General features: G+C 37.1%; 1 protein-coding gene and 1 long non-coding RNA gene across 2 annotated transcripts; one reads left to right on the top strand and one right to left on the bottom strand.

Moving 5' to 3' along the window:
- On the top strand, window positions 1-12,880 carry LOC106920495 (uncharacterized). Its single transcript, XR_001418832.2, has 2 exons — window positions 1-358; window positions 1,449-12,880. It is a non-coding gene; the product is annotated as an uncharacterized LOC106920495 (long non-coding RNA).
- A 1,183-nt stretch (window positions 12,881-14,063) lies between these two features.
- LOC106920496 (membrane cofactor protein-like) lies at window positions 14,064-21,540 on the bottom strand. The gene is made up of 9 exons (XM_014991524.2): window positions 21,451-21,540; window positions 20,809-20,905; window positions 20,534-20,722; window positions 19,679-19,778; window positions 19,532-19,605; window positions 19,273-19,452; window positions 17,187-17,366; window positions 16,606-16,647; window positions 14,064-15,306 (listed from the first exon to the last, which is right to left on the bottom strand). The coding sequence occupies exons 2-9, from the start codon at window positions 20,864-20,866 to the stop codon at window positions 15,266-15,268; spliced, it is 864 nt and encodes a 287-aa protein (XP_014847010.2). The 5' UTR covers window positions 20,867-20,905; window positions 21,451-21,540; the 3' UTR covers window positions 14,064-15,265.
- Between the last annotated feature and the right edge of the window lie 1,130 nt (window positions 21,541-22,670).

Here is a 22,670-nt window from a genome sequence, read left to right as displayed (position 1 = left end):
GAGCGCGCACTGGAGAGGAGCAGGGAATCCAAATGAAGCGCGTTGATTTCAACCACCTGGACGTGAATAGACGTGATTCCTCTGGATGCATGGGCTCGGGCTCGCTTCCGCTCTGCGCCTGTTTGTAAACATGCGTCACGACCATGTGATCGCGTCGACGCATTCTGCAGCGTCATCCAATGGTTGGACGGGGGTGTGTGCGCGAGGGCGTGGCCTGCGGGTGTTGCTGTGAAAATGTCGATGGGCTGGGGTTTTCGTAAGGGCAGTGGGGGACCACTCTGTTCTGAATAACAAGCCGAGAGGTTGGTGTGGGGTTACAGCACAAGCGGTGACAGAGCAGCAAGATGACGAGACCGCAGTGAGTAACACATTTCACCCTCTGATTTATGGCTTTGCTGTGCCACTGAATCATCTATCTATATGGATATATAGGTTAGAGTGCGTCTATTGTGGGCGGTGCTGTTGTAATGATGTTTGGTAACGTGCTCTACTTTGTTGTTTTTTTGTTGTTGTTTTTTTCCACAGCATGTTTATATAATTTACTCGTCAATCCTCGCCATCATTTTCCACAAAACTGTTTTAAACGTCTTTATTTATCAGTGGAAACCTATAATCAATTAGGCATGACCGTGACTAATCATGTGCGCAGTTTCAAATTTTTTTTTTTTTCAGCATTTTTCAGCATTTGCAGTCGTACGCTTTCTTAAAACGTGAAAACTGAAAAGATCAGATTTGCGTGCGGACCTGCGTCCTGTAGGCAGTCAGAGGAGTTGGGTGGGATGGAGAGGTGCGCTGGATGCATCCTGCTGCGGGAGGATGTTGCGCACTTCAATTTACCTCGAGAGTGAGAGCACGGTGCATCCATGTGGATCTGCGTAATCTCTGCAAACAAAAATATTTGGGTTTATTTATTGCTCCTGCGGAATTTGACCCTTAATTCAATGCGAAGCTGCGGTTAACTACAATGGCAAGTTGAAAAGTTACCGAGGAAGAAATAAATATGCTGGACTTCCCAGATGTTTACTTATTTAGGGAATAAAGCAGTAAGCATTTTCTATGAGATTCCACGATTATGTCTCCTCTTCCCCCCTCGTTATTATCGAGAGGGGAAGACATATATATATATATATATATATATATATATATATATATATATATATATATATATATATATATATATATATATATATATATATATATATATATATAAAAAGCTGATTCTGAGTCAGAATCAGCTTTATTTATAAAGTTTACGCGCTTCTACTTATAAGAGTAAAACAGAAGAAGTTGAGAGTTTAAAGTTGTTCGTGTATCTTGATGCTGCGCCAGCACCTTGACTCAGCTCCCTCCATCCAGAGGTTTCATACGCACTTCTTTTTCCCTCCCGATGTAAACAAACCACCACTCAGCAATACTGTTCTTTAACACAGGATGGCGTATTTCTGCAGGTTTGTACAGGATGCGAGAAAGTTACACAAAAACTGACTTAATGAAATGAGTCAGTTTTCATCCTGGGAGGATACAGTGCTACAAAGTAAACCGAGACCAAGCACCGGAAAAGGGGGTGAGTGAATATTTTAGTCTTAACTTAATTTCAGGTCAGAACAATCTGTTCTGTTTTGAGGTAAAACAATAATATGACCCTGTATTTTATTTATTTATTTATTTATTTTTGGTGGGGGGTGGGGCTTCAGAAGCAATAACAACTGCGTTTTGTTTTTCTCTCTACAAAAAAAGTTTCTACATTGAAGGAAAGATGAGAACACACTGGAGGAATAGCAGCAGTGCAGCAAAGCTGAATGAGTTTCAGTTTTCATGTGCAGGGTGTGGCCGTGGACAAATAAACAACAGTAGTTGTAAAACTACTTCTATATATAAATGTATTCATTTATATTTAGATATTAATTCATAAAAAAGTTTATTATGGATATTTAATTACCATATGTTAGTATGCTTTTTTTTTTACTATTTATTAAAGATTATGGCTTTTCTAAACGTACCTATTTAGAAATGCAAAAAAGACTGTGCAGCAGTAATTTTTTAAATTATATGTACAAGCTAGTTTTTCTATTTCGATAATAAATATTTTAATTCAGCAATGTTAACACTTTTTATTTTAATAACACTAAAATAGTAACTGCATTTTATCCACAACATTAAAAAATACACATGGTTTATTTCTGGAATTGTGCTTATTGTTCCTTTAATAGTCAAATACAATGTCAATAGAGCTGACTGGGCATCTTTCCAATGCAGGGATTAAGGTTTAGGAAGTGGAACAGGAACAGCTGATAAATGACATGGCTAAAATTAACGCACTGTCCGCTGGATGAGAAGCAAAAATAGCAGACAGGAAGAGTCGACACGTGGATGCATCAGTAAGTCTGTTGCCGTGTGTGTCAGCGTGAACAAAAGGCACTTTTTTTTATTCCTGGTTCGAATCAACAAAGCCAATTTTCCTGAAATGAAAATATTTTAACATAAAACCTACTTTTCAGGTACTTGTACAATCAAAGGCTTTCAAACTTTTTACATGTTCTGCCACTTTGTAACCTCAAACTTCAGTGAATTTCGAGATTTTATTTGATGGACCGATACAAAGTAGTCTGCATAAAATGATATGAATTTCCTCCGAAACGTTCCACATAAAAACACATCAGGCCTGTATTTGCATTCAGCCCCATTTACTCTGTTAGCCCAAAAATAAAAAGGCTGTGCAACCAAATACCTTCAGAAATCACCTAATTACTAAAAAGATAATTGCAGGAGAAATGTTGACTCGGTGGGTTAATTACAAATGCCTGCCACACTTTTTAGAACTTACTAGGAAAAAAAAGGGAAAACCATGGATATTTTTGGATCCACTTCAGTTATGTGCCACTTTGATGCAGACTATCTCACCAAAGCTCAATAAAACACATTACAGTTGGTGTTTCAGTTGTTTCATTCTAGTTGTTTCGCGTAGAACTGCACTTTTGGACTGCTGAAATCTTTATCCTGGAAGGGGCCGGTAAACCTCCGTCCACAGATCAATACTCTCAGTCCACACAGGGCAAACATGCTTTGATCACTCAGACCCATTTATGTTTCATTTATAGCTCCAGGTGAAAGGTGATTCTTTTAAAGATGCTCTCCTTTCTTTGTTTTGCTTTCTGGACCTGGCTGTCAGGAGATAAAACAAGAAGACATTTTATTATGTTAAAAATGGTTCCAAAGCAGAGTTGTCTTCACTTCGTCTCCCAGCAGATCCAAACTAAGGGTAAAACATAATCAGTAGTTCAGAAAATTTATTTTTTACTAATGACTAGCATAATTCTGATACAGTGAGTTTATTTACCCATTGTTTTTTTTGTTTTTTTTGTTGTTGTTTTTTTTAGGACAAAGCTTGTGTTTCAGCTTGCCAAATAAAGAGGGCTTTATGCTTCAGAAATACTGACAGACCCAAAAGGCACAGCTTTGTTGCTGGGAGCACACAAGTCCATAAAAGAGACTGAATCAAGCTTGTTGCTCCTATGTAAATGCCAGGCTGATTGCAAACAAGTAGTTAAAACATTTTCCCCCGTGAACATAAAAAAAATGTTAATACTAAAGTTATTGCCTGTGTCTAAGTTTAACTCTGTCTAACTTGTATCTTTTTTTCCCTACTGCTACAGCACCCCTGACCCACTTACGTTGGGAGCAAAAAAGCAAATCGTCCAATCAAGGTAAGGCAGCAATCACATCAGCTGCAGCTTGAATGCTTAAAATAACCACTGCCAAAACAGACTATTTATAAGATGAGAACACAATCCTGTTTAAAGACAACACAACTTCCCACTTTCCATATGAATCTGTTAATTTTTCCTTTATCTATTCATCACGGTTCCTTGCAAAAGTAGATATTACCCTTTAGCTTTTCATAACTGGTCACATCACAGCCAGAAAAGGTATTTTATTGGTATTATATGTAACCAACACAAAGTGGTACATATATGTCCATTGGAATAATTATTTATATTCAATCCCCTTAACTCTGATACTATTAAATAAAACCCAGTACAACCAATTCAGAAGCCATATAATTAGTAAATATGTGAAATTGAGCATCGGTATGAAAATGGGCAGAAATCCAAAGTTCAGGTGGGTTTATGGAAAAGTTTATGAAAAGATAGATGGATTTACATATGTGGTAATTTTGAAATAAAGCCTATAGAGATTGAAAAGGCTTAATCTTTCAGCAACAAGATAGAAAGTAAAGGTGAGCATTTATCATTTATCGAGACAGACGTCTTATCATAATAAGAATTTTTATTTATTGTTGTCGTGATAAATTCCAATTAATGGTGTTTAAAATTCCAAAAACTCTCCAGGTCGTTATTTTGACTATTTTATCCACTGTTTGTTCAATGGGAGTATCAATACATAACAATGAAATTTGAATAATTTATTATTGGTGATAGAAATATAGGACTTATGTCCTAAGGAAGCATATTATAAATTAGTATGTTTTTCAAAAGCAGTATTTGAGTTTGTTGGGGTATAATTGATGTGTCAGCGACACGGTTACCTAAAGTAGAAGTAATAAATAGTTCTTATCATCACTTTTATCGTTATCACAAAAGTACCACAGAATATTGGGAATATTGTAAGAAACGTTCAACTTTTTTTTTTGTCTGAAAGTAGCTGAAACTAAAGGGGAATTGAGTTTTTTCTTTTTATTACAGTACTGGATGAAACTGTGCTGTGTTTTCTCTAGGGATAATCTATGGTAGGTTGCACTGAAGAGGAAGCCCATGTGGTTGGTCGAATCATGGAAGTGTCAGACATGCATGCCTCATGTGATGTACTTTCCTATAGAAGTAAAATCAACAAAGACTTTGTCTGAGCATGATGCTGAAAGCGACGTACCTGTGACAGTAACATGTAAGCCAGGTACAGATTGAGTCGGACCCACATCAGGCGGTATTAAAAACAATATCTGAGCGCTTACGCAACTGATAAACACGCTGGTGATGGTGTGCCTTTAAAACCAGTGGGTTGTCAGGTGATCAAGGCGGCTCAGACACAGGAGCCTGAGTGCGTCTGTAGCCGGGAGCAGAGCGCCAGAGAGGAGAGGAGCCGAGAGGGAGAGACCTGTTTAGAAAGGGACATGGGGGGAGATGAGGACTCAGCCACATCACAGAGTGGGGGGCCAGAGACTCGTGGTGGTAGGGTCCCTTTAACTGCAGTCTGCTCGTGCCCACTTGCCTTGTGTGACAGCTAGCAAGTGTGTTTCTGGCTCAGCTTGATCAAGAAGCTGCGTTTGTGTAAGCCACAACAGTGGCATAAAAAAAAAAAAGCACAGAGAATTAAGTGCTGCGTCACACTCAGGAAGAGAAATAGTGTGATCATGCGCGCGTGTGCACAGCTGCGTGTGTGTTTGTGTGAGCGCGCACGTACGTACGCATTTGAGTAGACTCTGTTGTGTTTGTCTGGCAGTGGGTATATGTGTGTGTGCGCGTGAGTGCGCGTGTGTGTGTGTGTGTGAGTTAGACGTAGCAATCTAATAGCAGTTCTGCTGTTGCAACAAGATGGAAATAAAAGGAGTGTGTGTGCTTTTCAGTGGTGAGCAGAAAGGAAGCGAAGGGGAGATACAGAGAGCGAGGGAGAGCAACTCCGAGTCAGTGCAAGAGAGTGATTTCGGATTAGTTGCTACGTCACTTTTTCATGTCGAGAGAAACAGAAGCTGAGATAACAGACGCCCAGAGTCATCACCCGGAGGAGGCACGTTGCTTTTCGGACAGCCTCAGCTTCTGCCCTCTTCTTCTTCTTCCTTGGTAGTTTTGATGTGCTCTGCATTAAGAGTGTGTGTGCGCGTGTATATGTGTGTGTTGCGTAGATTTTGTGAGCTGGTGCCTGAGTTTCAACATGGATGCTGAGGATTTGACACAGTTACTTACTAGAGCTTGTTTTGATTGGTTGGTTAGGTGGCGCTGGTTGCGACAAACAGGTTAACAGCACGAATATTCAGTCCCGGATGTTTTTCAAAGAATTCATCGAGGTACAGCGCTGTTTTTCCTCGCTCTCTCCTCGAGGAATATGGGTGATTATTTTTTTGCAAATAGGTTAAAATAATCAATGACGGTGCGGTCTGACCCTCCTACTATGCAGTCAGGTAACACATACAGCAATTCAAGTGAAGTTACATAATAAATCTGGCTGTTAATGTCGCGTCATGTGCGTCTGTGTTAAAATAGAACCAGCTCTGGACTCTTCTGGTTAACTCTGCTGAAGTTGATGGAAAGAATCAGCATCCGGACTTGGAAGCAGAGGCTGCTGTATGTTGCTGTCACATACCACTCTGTATCTGGTGTTACTTTCATCATGCGAGTTGTTTTCACCCACCAGAGCCATTGGGATCTGGCAAAACCCTTCCCGAGACACATTTGTTTCTGCGTAGTTAGGAGAGACAGAGATGGTGACGCAGTCGCTTCTGGGCTGGACTTCGCTGCAACCGGCTAGTACCTCTGCCTTCCCCTCTCAGTATGTTTATCTGTGTGCCTATCTGTCTGTCTATCCGTCTCCTGGAGAAAGGAGGGGGTAAGGAGGTCTAAATGTCATGGCTCTGGATCAGAAACATATAGAGAAGAGGAAGAGAGAGCGAGGGAGGGAAGGAAAGAGAAAAACATAGGTGGAGAGGAAGCACAGAGGGGTGCTGAGATGGGCCAAAACAGAGAAAAGTTGTAAACCTTGTTCTTTTTTGTGACTTAGCTTTGGCTTCTCTCCAGTGTACACGCACTGGACTGGACTTCCTAAAGCTGCTGCATCACAAGCCTTCATGCCAAGGCTCCAATCTCATTGGATGGGAGGAGCTTCCCAGGCTTCACAAGCAGCACAGCAGCATTTCATTGGCTTAAAACAACAGGCAGATGACATTCAACCTCTGATTGGCTGGGACGCATTGTTTTCTCACAGTAAGGTTAAGCACTCACTGGAACACTTTTCTGTGAATACATGACTTGGTTATTTCACTGTGGTTCATTGTTGACATATATTGATGTTGGATGCAGAAAACTAAAGAAATGTCAATGATAAATGCAATGTCCTATATACTTAAATTACATTATTCAAGACATGTGAAGATGCTCTTCATTCCATATGTAAGAGGAGGAGGAATAACACAATTTCGTATCAAGTGAGTCACTCTTCCAGGAACCTTCCCATGAATTCTCAGTGACGTATGAGTTCCTTTCTAGGAAACTAAAGAGCCCGTTGAATTCAGACTTCTCTGGACTGTCAGTAAAGGAAATCTGCTGGTTATAGCACAGCGTTTCCTGTTCATGCTAGAAATTTCAGAAAAAGCTCAAAGATGAGAGAGGGCTTTTTTTTTTTTTTATGTTTTTCCTGGCTTGATCCCCAGTATGCAGAATGTGCAGCGTTTCTGAGACGTTCAAAGAGCATCTGCTGCTTATGTTCTGCATTGCAGTTGCTGCCTGTGCTAATGGCAAAGCGTACTTTATACCATTACGCACCTTTGGTTAAAATTTTTAGTGAATGAATCTTAACTGTGGTGCTTACAATGTGAAGCCCTGAGGATTTAGTCTTATCTGCAAAAACATAACCTGACATTTCCAGATTTTCACAAGCGCTAAAAGACTATTAGAGAAAGAAGAGCTTGATTGTATTTTCATAGAAAAAAATCCTCTTTCCGTATCTGAGAAACTGCTTTACAGTGAAGACAGAGACTAAATACCTATAGAGTTATTGCAATGCGTTATGTAGCAACTCTTGGAGGTTGTTGATGTTAAATGGATGCCATATTTAGATTGCTGAGCAAAATTTCTAAGCTGACAAACAGAATTTCATGACTCAGTTCTGATCACCGTTTTCTGTAAAGTTTTGACTTGTCACTCCAGATTCCAATTTCTCTTGAAGAAACTGGTACAGTTCTTCTTTAATATAAGAAGATATAAGAATGTGCTTAATATCACTTGTTTAATCATTTCATTTATAGACCTTCCTGCTGTGAAAAGTCATTAATTATTTATATCCAGAGTAAAGTTACTGCTCACCACTGCATGAAAGAGCAATTACTGCAAAAAATATTATTATGATTTTCAAACAAAGACTGGATCATCATATGATGGGCATTTTTAACCAGCTTTAGGATCTTATATTAGGGATGAGTGTGGTTTCATGGAAACAGTTTTCTTTGGTGTATTCTTTCAGAAGGATAAAGTTCTTTGCTACCAGGCTGAGAACGGTCTACTAGTACCAGACAAGTTCTTGGTTTGGTCTCCAGATGCCACAGATCTCTATCCAATGGAGCATCTGTACGATGGGCTGGAGCAGTAAGTCTCATTTGCTGAGGAAAGGATCACACTTTCTGAAGTCCAGGCCTGTTTTGGCTACAAAAAATGGGCCCGGTGCACTGTTAGGCCAGGGGTTATAATGATATGCCTGATTGATGTATAAAGAACTATGCAGAATTACTAAAGGTCTGTAAAGTGCCATTGTACACAATCAGTTTATATTAGACAAAACAAGTTTTGATCAGTTAATTGCTGATCTATGTGCAGTGAATTTTAACACAGCAGTAAATCTCCAAGAGCAAACTTAAAAATATACTGCTTTGTTAAAGTTTCTCCTTAAATATGTACCTGTATTTATCCCCACTGATTTCCCTTGTGTGCTCTGCAGTCTCATTGCGAATGTGTCGTTTATCACTCTCCCAAGGCCTCCTGTCCCTTTAAATCTTTTATAAGCATTACACAACAGGTCGAGTAGCACACAAGCAACAAACAACCCGAAAAAGAAAACTGACAGGGCAGGGTGGAGCGAGCCAGGCAAAGGAATCAGACACCTATGGCCGGGGAGGCCCTCTGATCAGAGCTGTCACTGTGGCGACCACGCAAACAGACTCAAATACAACATCTTAATACTCCCTCACGGAAACAAACGGCTCGGCCTTTTCCACCTGAAGCCTGATAAATGGCTCGTAAATGCTGTGGGAAAGAAGCTGTTGTGAATTTTCTCGGCTGCGACAGGATTCGCTTGATTTATTTGTTTGTAAAAGCAGTTGATTTCTCAATAGCTTGTTCACCTGTATATTAACAGTGAAAACTTCAGGGGTAAAGAACAAGGAAATTAGAGATGGTTGGCTAGTTTTCTACTTAGTTGAGGTACTTGGCAACAAGTCAGTGATCTGGCCACTACCTGTCCTGGCCCCACCCTCTCTGTGCATTGTAGCTTTGCTTCTGCGTCATGGCTCTCATTACCAGCAATTGACTGCTACTTCCCTTCTCGCTTCCTCTTGTTGCGGCTGGAGACGAACAAACTATCCTCTATTCTTCCAAAGCGACAGAGAGAACGGGATTAATCTCGTTTGTCTGCAGGTGAGCCTGTAAGCCAGAGGTATACAACACAGAGGAAGCATTTAGAGCGCATGTGCTGTTGTTGTTTGGTCCTTCACACATCCATGTAGCTTGGATTATATATCAGATGACTTGTGTGGGTGTGTTGGAGGGAAAAGAGTGACTGAGAAGTACACGGGTGCTTTTTTTACAGTGTTTTTCCACTTAATCATTTGGTTTTGATGTCTTTATCTACTTCATCTGTTTCCCTTAATTCATATTTTTTAGCAGACTATGAACCAGACTCCATAAACCTGAATCTTAAACCACCCCGGAGCTCATGCTGGCGGTCAGTGGAGGTCCTTGCATGGTTGATACTAAGGTCAAACCCCTGAATGAATCTGTGTTTTGCTGATTAACGTGTAATCAACGAAAAGGTAACTACCATCTATCTTTGATTACATTATTAACAGTGGCTTTTGTTCTTGTCTTGTCGCTGAATTTGTATTTATGAATGATGATATGATTAAAAAAGACATGTTCAATTTAGATTTTTCACAAATAGAATGAAGGGGTTTCTCTTTCAAACAGTTTTAAACATTTTCTGTTTACTGTACAAAAAGCCAGTTCAGGTTTTACTGATCTGCATTATAGCTTTTCAACTAGATGATCAAATGCTGTCCAAAGTACACAAAAACAGTCAAATAGCCCTTTAAATTTAAGAATGTGAATCTTAGAGTCCATAAAAGAAGGCTAAGTTTTTCCCATTTTCTTGTACAGTGTTTAGACCACGTCTTATTTGCATAACTATGTTGGCTGGATATGCAAATAAACAGCAGAAAGCATGTCCGCGAGGCACATGACGGAAAACTTTTTCCTTTTGAAGCTTCCGCACTGCCCCCTGACACAATAATGCCCTGGGCAATGAGCCATTTTGAAATCAAAAACAGCTGCTGACCCAAATCATGAGCTTCACCAGTCACCCAACCTTTAAGGTTGATATTATAACAGAGGAATGCAGTGCCCTCCTTGACAAATTACACCTGAATCATCACTGCTGGTGATCCCTGACAGACTCTGAAAGCCTAACTTTGGACCCTCATCTTGTTGTTTAATGTGCCTTTAATTTATTTGGTAAAACACAAAAGTGTTGAACTGCCCTGTTTTAGGTGCTAAAGTCTCCAAATGAAGCAGCTGTTAACTTTGACCTTACTTCTAATGCTCCCAACGGTGCAGTGTTATAAATATTACTGATGTCAGCTGAAACAGAGTACCTGTGTATAACTCTGTTGTGAGTAAATGCCATGCATCTCTGAGTCACAGTATTGTGGGTGTTTGGTTTATGCATAATTCACATCTGCAGAAAAAGAGTGAAATAAATGACTTTTAGTTTTCATCCACAAAAATATGCATTTGTATACAACACCTACACCTCAACAAGATTACATTATGTATGACTAAGCAAGCTTGACTTACTGCAGATTTGAAAACATGTGGATTTGCTTCCAGGATTAATCCATTATCTGTCCAACTCTACTTTTACTGTATCTATTAGATATGTTGTAGTAGCTACAATAAGTATAAGTAGATGAGGCAAGTTATTGGAAAATTATTCTTGAACTTCAACATGTTCATTCACATGACAGCTACAAGCTGTTTTCTTACTTCTTTTAGACTCATAAAACTATCACTGAGAAATATGGTGTACATAGTTGATACAGAACAACTGTGGAGGAAAACTTGCTAGAGACACTTGTGCCTGGGAGGCGACAATAGACTAGTGTAGATCAAAAATATATGCCGTTGTTAGAGTGACCCAAATTCTGGACCTAAATCCAGATGAAAATATGTTGCAACACTTGAAAGTGGATATTTGAAGAAAATCTCCAAGCAGTCCAACTGAGCTTGAGACACTTTGGAAAGAATAGATAAAAATGTCTAGCCTTTAGATGTGCAAAATTGCTAGACAAACCTACATACATACCACATAAAACTTGCAGCTGAAGTTGCAGCAAAAGGTGATTCTACCATCATTGCATCAGATGGGCTGCATACAAAACCATGCCCCAATTTTATGGCATGGGTATTTTTCCAATTTGTCCAATCATGTCTGATAAAGAATGTAAAAAAAAAGCTGTTTATTTAATTTCTGTTTAAATTAACACTTTTTATATTTTTTTTCAGATTCCACTGAATATTCCACTCTGATGATGGGTTTTACCAGAGGTGCCCCCTTTGGAAGCTGGTTTCAGATGGTGGCTTAGAGTATTGTCATCTGTCTAGCACCATTTGAAATCAGTGTTCTTTGGGTGGGAAGTGTTTCATTCCACTGGCAGAAGCCAGAAGCAACAACAAGCCCGTCACCATAGATATGACGGTGTAAAGAAACACAAACGACTCTCTGAGGCTCACTCCTTAAAAAACGTCAAGTCTCTGAGATGCAAATCATGTCTACCAAGATGCTTTTCACTTTTCAAGTCCCTTTGTCCTCTCTCCAAGGTTGACCGATTTCTTTTGGTGTTCAGAGTCCATTTCTCTTTCTAGCACCATTTGAAATCGGTTACAATGAAGGACAGATCTCGTCATACCTTGAGGAGGAAACTGCTGCATTGTGGCCTTTCTTGGATTGGGTGGAGTGAAACTTGACAGTAAGGCTATAAACTAAGAAAAGCTACATTGATGTGCATGTGGAGAGGGGTTATGTTAGATTTTAAGAAGTATGAAATAAACTGTCCTGTCTTTATATTTGAAGCTATTCCTCTTTTTATCCACGAGGTGGCAGTATAATATTGGGGCATTGAATGTCCATCAAGCTTAGCAAACCCCACACCAAGTCTAGCTGTAGATATAGATTGGATAAGGTGCGTTGTACCTTAATGTATCATTTGAAAGGCATGTTTTAATCTCTGGTATTTTCAGAATTTCACTAACTGCCAAATAAATCTTATTTAGTTAAATTCTTATTGAAAAAGTGGTGATAGTACATATTTTAAGCAGGGCATGCATATTTGGACTCAGCATTAAGGCTGATGCAGGTTACTCATATAAAATTTAAGAAAATCAATTAACAGCTAAGAATGTAAGTAAATATTTATATATTCACAAATAATTACCTGAGCGAAGAAACAACTTTTACTACCAAAGACGAAATTATATACAAACTACAACAGCAATGAAAATTTATGACTTGGGAGGTTTACTAGTCTAAAGGCATAATATATATTTAAGATTGTGGCACTCACTGTTTAAAATGATCTTCAAAAGTAGCTAAAGTAGGTTAAAGTTCACAGAGGAAGGCAGGCCTCAGAACATTGCTCTGTTTATATTTGGAAAGCTACCTTTGTTCTAAGCTTGTTTACTTGTTCTTGAAACACTGTACTGTACAGATGAATGGTCAGTGTAACCACACTCCTTTCAGCAGTAGAAATGAGTTGAGAAGAACTGTACAATACCTCCTAATGTTAGCTGTAAAAGAAGTAGCTAGTTTTTTTGTGTTTTTAGTTTGTCTCTCACATGCAATTTACAATTTTGTAACATGACAAAAATATAAATTTGTACTCTATGTAAAATTGTTGGTGGTTTATTTTATTCTTGCAAAAAAAAAAGCCTAACATGACTTCTAGACCCAACTGAAGGTTTGTAACCAGCATCACTGAAACATGAAACCCTCCATCATTCTCAAATGAGTCTCTCATGTTGCCATCATCTATGTTGAGGTTTAGGACAGTTGCTGTTTTTAAAAAATAATGGAAGATCTTCCAGGTACCACAGCCTCTGTGTTCCAGTTTCAGCTCTCCTTGAGCAGACCAAGCAAGTCTAAGTCTGCTGAGAGGAAAGGATCTGAGACGATAACCAAATGAAAACAATACATTTATGGGTAAGAAAATAGTAAATCACAAGAATATTTAATCAACTGCGACACTCAGATATAGAGAGGATTTAATGGAGTTGTTGAACAATAACCCCCAAAATCTGGTGGAACATAAAGTCTAGCCTTTGTGACATTTACAGGTAAGCCCTACTTTTTGTACCAATACAAACTATCCTAAATTTTGTTTTACAAGTACTTAAGTTTCTATCAAACCATTTTCTAAATATTTGTAGATTCATTTCCAACTATGTATTGCAGTTTTTAAATATTTTTTCTAGTGAAGAAAAAAGATGTCTAATCCGTGAATAAGATGCGCTTAAGACATTTAGAAACCATGGTGATAACGCTAATATACATAAGAAAAAGCATAGATCTAAGAACCTTGAGGTACTCCACAACTTATACTGTATAAAGCAGATTTTAACCTTTACAAACTCTTTTGTGTCCTTTAGGTAACTTCTAACCCACTCATGTGCCAGTTGTCTGATTCCATATTTATATAATTGCTTCTTCCCCTTTCTAAATACAACAAGGTGCTTTCTGTATTTACCCGGGTTCTTTGACAAAATATTTTTTGATGATCTGAAACACTGAAAAAATGTATCCTAACATATCAAAACTATCTTTCAGGGACAAAAACATGTCACAGCACTATAAACATTCCCATGTTAAAACAAAGCAAAGACTACCGAATATAAAACTATGTTTCATAGAATTGCATTGATATCCAATTAGATTATAATAGTATGATTTTAAATTAATCTATTTTACGAAGGAGTTTTAATTTTAAATTCTCCCCATACTGTATGAGTGTTCTCCTAACATCTTTGAATTAAATACACAATAAATGTAACAATAGACGTAACAACTGCACTCATGAATGAAGCATGTAAACGATTTATTGCTTTGATTACTTTCCAAACAGAGAAATTCATAACAAGTAAGGTGTGAGCAAGCTGCAGTCAATAGACACAATACCAAGCAATAAATACGACTGGGTTTTTTTTATTTAATACATTTAGCAATACGGGTTTTACTGGTCTGCTCAAAATACAGAAAAAAACATTTTTTTTAAATATATTTCATAAATAAAAGGTACAACCAGTGCAATACTTAGAGTGGTTTTCAAACTTCCCCGTTTGATCCAGGTTAATTCCAGTGATTAAATCCTTGAAATAATACTCTGTATCTCCTTGATATAAAGTATTTTTAAATTTTATGTTACCTTCAGTTCTTGTAAAAATTGATGTCACATGACTTAAAATAAATTTGACTTTGCAGCTTAATGCCACGAGAGATTAACAAATGTCTTAAACATGCATGAAAGAATAAAAGCAACACTCCAGGTACATTTTTGATGAGGGAATAAGATTATAGAATGACTTTAAGTTAAAAAAGGTCCGTTTTAAATAATACTTTCCTATTATAAAAGTGCTGAAATAAATAAAACCTGAATTAATTTGACATAGAAACTGATATTCTATGCTATATGTAGTTTTATCCAGTAGTATAACACTAAGATTGGCTAAGAAATGGGTTAACATCAAAGACATTTAAGGACATAGATTACAAAAAAACAATACTTAACATCTTTTCATTCAGGCATATCAAGTATGATATTTGTTCAGGCACTATGGATTGTTCAACAATTCATTCTGGATCTTTAGGACTGACTGGTGATCAGCCATTAGAAACACAAAACTCGTTCATGACATGATTCGTTTCATATTAATGAGAATATTTCTTTAACAAATGAAACTTTCTGAGCAGCAATCTTACTTTGTAAAAGCTTCAGACTAAAATAATACATGAACTCAAATCTTAGAATAGCAGCTTGTATATAAAAAAAAGATTTTCAAACATCTTAATTGCACATACTTAGGACAACATGTGAATCTGACCACAAAGGCCAAGGCTGATGCTGAATTGATTATATCTAGAATGAATCAAACAGAGACAGAACTGAATCTACTTCTGTCCCAGGATGCCGCTTTGAAGCAAGTTCCCAAGACATGACAAAGTTTGCACAGCACATGGACGGGAGGTACAGTCAGAGGACAGACCTCCACTCGAGATGATGCGCTTACATCCAGTAATTTTGAACCAACATGACTGTGATGCTTACTGTGAAAAAAGAAAAACAAACAAGACTCTTTAAACAACTAGTAGGGCAATGTTTAAACCTGTAAAACAGCCATTTTCAACAAGAATAATGAGAAAGAGGGGGGGAAAAAAACAACTTTGAACAACAACTTTTATAAATGCATCTAGATCTATTTTTATTTTTAAGATTCATTTTAAAGGGGATCCGTTTTGCAAAACTCACATTTTGTATATTTTATACTTTCATTTGGGTCTCAACTGTTTCTAAAAGCAGCTCCCCAAAAAACCCAAAATGAACAAAGTTAATGATTTTTGGTGTCTGGAAAAATGAGTCGTTTCAAAAACCTCCAGATTGCTGAGTCACAATTGATGGGCAGCGGGCCGTTACCTAGCAACCCAAGCGGCGCACAAGCACATTAGGTGAGCTGTAAAATGGCTGCTGGAAAGGACAAGTGTTTTGTTGTTGACTTGCCACTCAGAAACAACTTGCTACATTCCTGTTGCAAGAATGTAGCAAGTGGAGGAGGCTCTTCTTCTGCTTGTCAAAGTACTACTGTGTAATTGCTCATCCGTTTGCAGCCATTTTTATGTGCGAGTGTAAATATTGAGTTGGGGGGACATGGATGGAAGCAACTTATTTGTATTCAGAGTGACAACATGCTTAAAGCAGCTCATTATCTCTGGAGCTGTAGATTGGCAGAACAGAGGAGGAGAATGATTCTGTGTAAAAAAAAAAAAGTAATGAACATGTTTTTTATAGCACATAACATAAGCATTTAAAGCCACAGCTTCATTCTCATTCGTTAGATACTAAGAAATTGTTGGAGAGTTTAGAAGAAGCTCTTCTTCACAGCCAGTTAGTCTAGTTAGTCATCAATATCTGACATCTTTAACCAAACAGGAAACAAAAGACTTCCTCCAAACACAAACATAGAAATGTTGCCTATAACTTATCTTAAGACATTCAAACTTATTGTGGAAAAAGCCTGACTGCACTCATGCATATGTGACAGGAAACCTCAATGCTGTGGTTTTCTTAAAGCGGAAAACCTGATAAGCAGAGTTGTGAAAGGCTACGGCAGCTTAAACAGAGGCGTGTCTTTCTCATTTCAGACATACTGATTTGTCTGAAATGGTTGATTATGAAATATGTTTTAAAATTCAGAATTTCTGCTCTGCAGTCTTATTAAAAAAAGTTTTCTTTTTACATCTAAGGCTGATTAAAAGTAGATAGAGATTGTTAGTTTGAATACAGAATAGAAATGTAGGCATCTACTAAGCAAATGAATAATAATCATCGTAGATGAAATTGACACTCACCAAGTCCACCAAGTGATCCTCCTACAACAGCATTTCCATTGCCTGTAAAAAAATGACATATATTATAAATAAATAAAATTGAAATGATGGGATTGGATAATGGGATTATTTTCACAAAGTGGTTCTCTCATTACAAGGAGCTATGAAAAAAATAAAACGTGTAAAAATATATACAATATTTAACAAGAACTAAAAAATGTACAAGTCAATATGCTGCTCCAACATTGTGTACACAAGATTTCTATAGATAGTGATAAAAATAATAACAATAATACATTTTATTTGGAGGCGACTTTCAAAGTTCTCATGATCACCAAACAAAACAATAACAGAAAAACTGTAAAACCGTAAAAGTTTATTGCTTATAAGTCTGTATATGTATGAAAGATGGCCATTCTATAGTTTCTATGTTTTCAGATAAGTGCAATTATAGGAAAAATAGATGTTAATTATGGACGAAGTGAGACTTAAAGTTGTAATATTACATGTACTCCATAATCATTTTACTTAAAAGTTATGAAGAGATCACTGATTATTCAGAGTTACCTAATCAATGGAGATAATTGTTATTGATGACTTACTGATGCATTCTGGAATTCTAGGATACCACTGGCTACTTATGTTGCAGGTCAGGGTACCTTGTCCGTTCATTTTGTACCCATGTTTGCAGTTGTATATCACAGTAGCCTTGTGCCTATGTGGAGGCCGAGAACCGTCAATATATACTGCATTTGGAATCACAGGATCTTTACACTCAACCCCTGAAATGAAAAATTTTAAATGTTACACTAACATACACAACTGTGCAATAGTTTTGTCAGGAATGAAAAAAAATGTCCCAAAGAATTCTTTAATTAATTTTTAAAGATTTTACTAAATACTAAAAAATTAAAAATTAAAAATAAATCCAAATCAGTATATGGTGTTACTACCAGCATCAATGTATAGGTGCATTTACGCACCAATTATAAAAGACATGTGCTAATGATTATCCATTTTTACATGTACAGAGCTGTCACAAATTTATTGTTTTCTTTAAGATTATATTCTGATTTAACTTTTTTCACCCTGAAATGCTCCATGACAACAACTCCAAACATACTGCCAATGCCATTAACGACTACCTTCAGGTCAAAGAAAACAGTATGGCATTAATGTGTCTGGATTTCAACATCACTGAATCAGTCTGGGATAACATGAAGAGAGAAAATGATTTTAAGAGGACAATCTGTGGGTTGGCTCAACAAGATTTTTACAATATATTAGCCAAGTTCTTTCCGAATCTGTGCGTAAGTGTCCCTTTAAAAGCAAAGGGTGGCCATACCAAATGTCAGTTTTATTTAGAATTTTCTTTTGTTTGTTGTATTTTAACACTTTGGTTTTTGAAAGCATCAATTATTTCGGTCAATTTTGCATATTTGCCAGAAAACACCTGTACAGTACTAGAGATACAACTGAATATGCTTTAAGAAACACGTAACTTTTATTATCTCACATTAAATTAAACTTTCCTTGGTCTAGATCAGTCAGGTTAAATGACAACGTTTAAGTTAAATGGATGTCCTTTAAGGGAACACCTCAAACACACTGCTTCCTGGTGAGACATCTTTGGGTAAAAATAAAAAAGAAATTATGCAAAATTGCATACAAAGAAGCATAGCCCTCCACACATCTGGCTCTTAACTGGGTCCAACTTCCAGATGCCCGAAGTCGCCATTGGTTCAAAGAATTAAATGGAGCAAAAATACTTGGGAAATGCCCGGCCATTATACCATCAGGGAAGGAAATGGGTTCTGTGATCCTGAGATGAACATGCGCTAAAGGCCTTACAGAGAGAAAGAGGCCAGAACTCCAAAGGCAACATACAGAGCAAGATTCCAGTTTGGAATTGCACCCAGAGAACAACACTTTAATTTGGGAGAGATAACTCCCAAATTAAACTCCCTGTGTTTGACCAAGATGACAATGGTTACATTTGAAAAGTAAAAAAGGAAGTTTTCAATTCTAACATCACTAACCCAACTGTGGAGTATAGAGGTGACAGTATTATGTGTGTTTTGTTGCAGGAGGGCCTGGTGCACTTCACAGAAGAAAACACATCATGAAATATTGATGCCACTTTCTAAGACATCAGCCAAAAAGTTAAATCTTGGTCACAAATGAGTCTTCCAATTTTTCACCTTGTGAACCAAAATAGTTAAGGAAATAGGGGAAAAATACTGTCAAAATTTTGGACCATTTAGCCATCACAATGTGGACCAACAGAAAATTGGTCTTAAAAATATGAAAGCAAGATGGATTACAAACCTGACCCAGTTAAATCAGGAAAGATGGGCCCAAATTGAAGCAAACTGTTGTGAGAAGCTTGTAGAAAAATACCCAAAATGTTTCACCAAAGTTAAAAGCAAAAATCTAAATATAGCATAAATGTATATGAATTTTAATAAAGTAAAAAGAAAAAAAATTCTAATATTTAGCAAAAATAAATAATGGTAAATAATAAATAATTTGGTAATCCTAACTCAGGACTGTTTCAGTCAGATTTAATATCATAGTGTGAGAATTTTTTTTTACTCGTCTTTATGTACAATGCATACAGAATTTCAAGTGCATAACTCTAATTTTTAATCATGATGAAGGTTTAGATGACAAGATTAAAATACTTACAGATGCATGATGGAGGAGAAGGTTTGAACGTATTATTTTCCTCACAGGTTATTTGTTTTGATCCACTGAGCGTGTAGTCTTTGTTGCAGGAATACTCGACAACTTCTCTGTATGTATAATCTTCCTTTTGTGGACTGAACATACCGTTTGCAATACCACTTGGCTGAAGACATTTAGCAACTAGAAAACAAATTTCCTATTAGACAAAAAAACACAACTTACATTTCTAATAAGATCAATAAGAACAAATGTCACCAACCTTCACATGTAGGCAACCTGTCCAACCATCCTTGGGTTCCACATGTGATTTCACTTTTGCCAACTAATTTGTAACTAATAAAATAAAAATAGAATAAGATGAACATTTCATTCAACTCTGAAAACGAGCTATTTTTCTTCTACTAACCCTGTGTTACAAGTGATCAACGCTTTATCCCCAAACTGTGTTCCTTGAGGGTAGGAAACTTGTCCATTAGGCACTTCACCAAGAGATCCACAGTTTGACCCTGGAATAGAAAGACACAAGCATAACATTTGTCTTTTATAAACTACAAGACAATATATGAATATCTTAAAATAGTCATTAATTATCTGATTATTAAAAGATGTTGCACTTTTGTAGTATATGTCTGTCGTCTGTTATGCATCCAGTTAAAATTAAAACTGAAATTGTCTAGAGACCAAACATTAAATAAAATAGCCATTTTCAACAAATGTACATTTGGTCTGTAAATGAAAAAAATATATATAGAATTTAAATTGATAGTGTGATGTGGAATATTAAATATAAAGCTGTTGATTTATTAACAATCAATGTAAACCCTGACTGTGCTAGACTGTTGTCTTAAAGAATATAAGGAAATAGGGGAAAACAGTCTAGAAAAGGTCTACACTCAATTTTCTTTTTCTTCATACTTTTCAAGAATGCAGATGAACTCACTATAAAATAATCCGGTGTAAACTTGACAATTTTAGGTTAATTAGATTCTGAATTAAAGATGATCTTGTTCTTCTTCAAAACAAACAAAAAAAACACGAAACAGTCCTTTAGCTAACCACCAAAACAAACATTTTGAATAAATTACCAATTTCAGCATCACTAACAAGGAGTGTATGCACATAATCCCTTGCTATCCTTACACTGGGGAGATTTTGAGTACTTGTGATGCTCCCTCACACAGTAGCACCCTGGGCAATGAGCCATATTGCAAAGAACGCAACTGAAAGTACATTAAGGATGTAGCTAAGTAAGCATATTCACTCTCGCAAATCAGCTGAAGAGGACTCCAAATCCCCGCATTACACCTGATGACTCCAGAATCTTGTACAGGTGTGTAGCCAACATCACAGATGAAGGCCACAGTGGACCCATCCTCAAATGTCTTTTTATTGATGTACTCGTCCTTCAGCTGCATGTTCTGCCGTCCAACTGGTTTGGAGCACTGCTGCCCTATAATAAAATAAATAAAACAATGGATGATTAAAACCTATGTAGAGGAACAAGGTTTCCTACCCTCAATGTGAATGTGAACACACCCTGAGCAGTGATGACAAGGCAAAGGCTGCTGAGTAGGAAGAGTGCAGAAACACTCATGATCAGGTTCCACAGTAATCCAATGACAAAGAAACCTTTCTGGAAAAGAAGAATGCAAATATAGAAGGTAAATTAATCGTTAACTTTGACGGTGAGACAGAATGAATCATCAGGAAAAGGTTTGTCTCTATAAAATATTAACTCAAAAGGAATGCAGTCTTTAAGTTCTCGTTGTTGTTCTTTCGGTCAACACCTAAAAAACAACTGCAGCTATTAATATATAGATATACATCTATAGATGTATCTATATCTATACTTTTACTTTTATATATAGTTTGTTTTGTCAGAAATGTCAGTAGCTCTTCTTTAAATTTCATCTCCATCAGGCTCCATACACAGCAGTTCATCATTCAGTGACAGTATTTAATCATTAAAATTCAGAAACAAACAGGACGGTCACTTTTTCCAACACGGTTGTTTCTTCCTTTCCCGAACCACAAGGCGTAAACTACAACCAGCTACATGTGTTCATCTCAAATATTAGACTATGTGCCGACGTTTACAACAAACAACAGCGTTTATATTTTCAACACGTTTAGTTCAACAAATAACGAAAAAGGTTCTGTTAGATGAGTAAACGGTACCTTAGCTTTCTTCCCTTGTTTTCCCAGCGTCTTCTTTTCGTTTGTGTGGGAGATTACATTACCAGCTTTGTGTGCATATCGCCACCTACCGGAGAAGACTCTGTAAGACAGGATGCGTCTGAGACTTTTATGGCTCATTAAAAAATGAGCTGTAGAAAAAGAAAAAAATATATATCAACATTCAATTTCACAAAACGTCTACCACTGTCTTTGACATTTGCTTTAAAGGTTAAAACAAATGCAATAGTGCAAGTCATTTCCTTGTAAGAAATCAGTAAGATTCAGCTTTAATTTCATATTTGTCAAACTAATATTTTATGTTTCTACACTTTCATACTGCAGAGAGTAACATAATATGCATAACAATTTAAATGTATCCATGCTGCATTTTATCTGTCATGTTTTGGTGTGATAAATAACGATGCAATATTTTACCTTGTATATCAAAATCTGAGATGTGAAATTACTGTTTCTTCTCCTCTGCTTCTTCCAGCATCATGATTTGCATCATTTTTAATGAATCCTGTGAAAAGAAACTGTTATTTCATTTATTAGACAGAGGAATCAATTCAAAGCAATTTGTTCATTTATCCCCTAAACTCAGAGAACTATGCGAGATGGAGAGACCCTTCCTTACTGTATATAATATAACTGACAATGGAGTGTGGTTTTAAGGTACAGCCTTTAAGTCCACATTCTTATTACAGCGCCCTATCGAATCATGGAGTGTAATGGCCATAGAGGTTCCTGCAACACCAACAAACAAAGGGTGCGTTCACACTGCAGCCTGAAGTGACTCAATTCCGATTTTTTTGACGTAATGCGACCTGTATCCGATCTTTTCATGGCAGTGTGAACAGCACTGGTCGGATTCTTTTTTTAATCTAACCCATATCTGATACGTATCCGATTCAAATGCGACCTAACGTCCAGGTCGCATTCATCCGAACTGAATGTCACTGTTTCTCAACAAATACTATATCAAAAGGTGACTGTTGACTTACTGGTGGGGCTATGATTCAGTTGGAAGTAAATGCCTTGTAATCAGAAGGTTGTCAGTTTGAATTCAGGTTCTATTTATTTAAACCTCAGGTTTCCTGACAACACTACATACTGGTGTAATATGTGAAAATGTGCAGTTCGAGTTGGGTAAATGTGACAAGAGTAAAAGGGTTTTGAGGAGTTGTACAAGTTTAAAAAAATAAATAAAAAAACAACAC

The sequence above is a fragment of the Poecilia mexicana genome, unplaced genomic scaffold (assembly GCF_051168715.1).
Source record: "Poecilia mexicana isolate PSO_F unplaced genomic scaffold, ASM5116871v1 scaffold_7, whole genome shotgun sequence".
Lineage (NCBI taxonomy): Eukaryota > Metazoa > Chordata > Actinopteri > Cyprinodontiformes > Poeciliidae > Poecilia > Poecilia mexicana.
This window is presented reverse-complemented; position numbering and strand designations above follow the sequence as displayed.

Coding starts and splice junctions, on each gene's coding strand:
- LOC106920496 (XM_014991524.2), bottom strand. CDS start 20,866: ATGAGTGTTTCTGCACTCTTCCTACTCAGCAGCCTTTGCCTTGTCATC. Junction 20,723..20,808: donor CCTTGTCATCACTGCTCAGG/GTGTGTTCACAT, acceptor ATTTTATTATAG/GGCAGCAGTGCTCCAAACCA. Junction 19,779..20,533: donor TCTTCAGCTGATTTGCGAGA/GTGAATATGCTT, acceptor TTTCTATTCCAG/GGTCAAACTGTGGATCTCTT.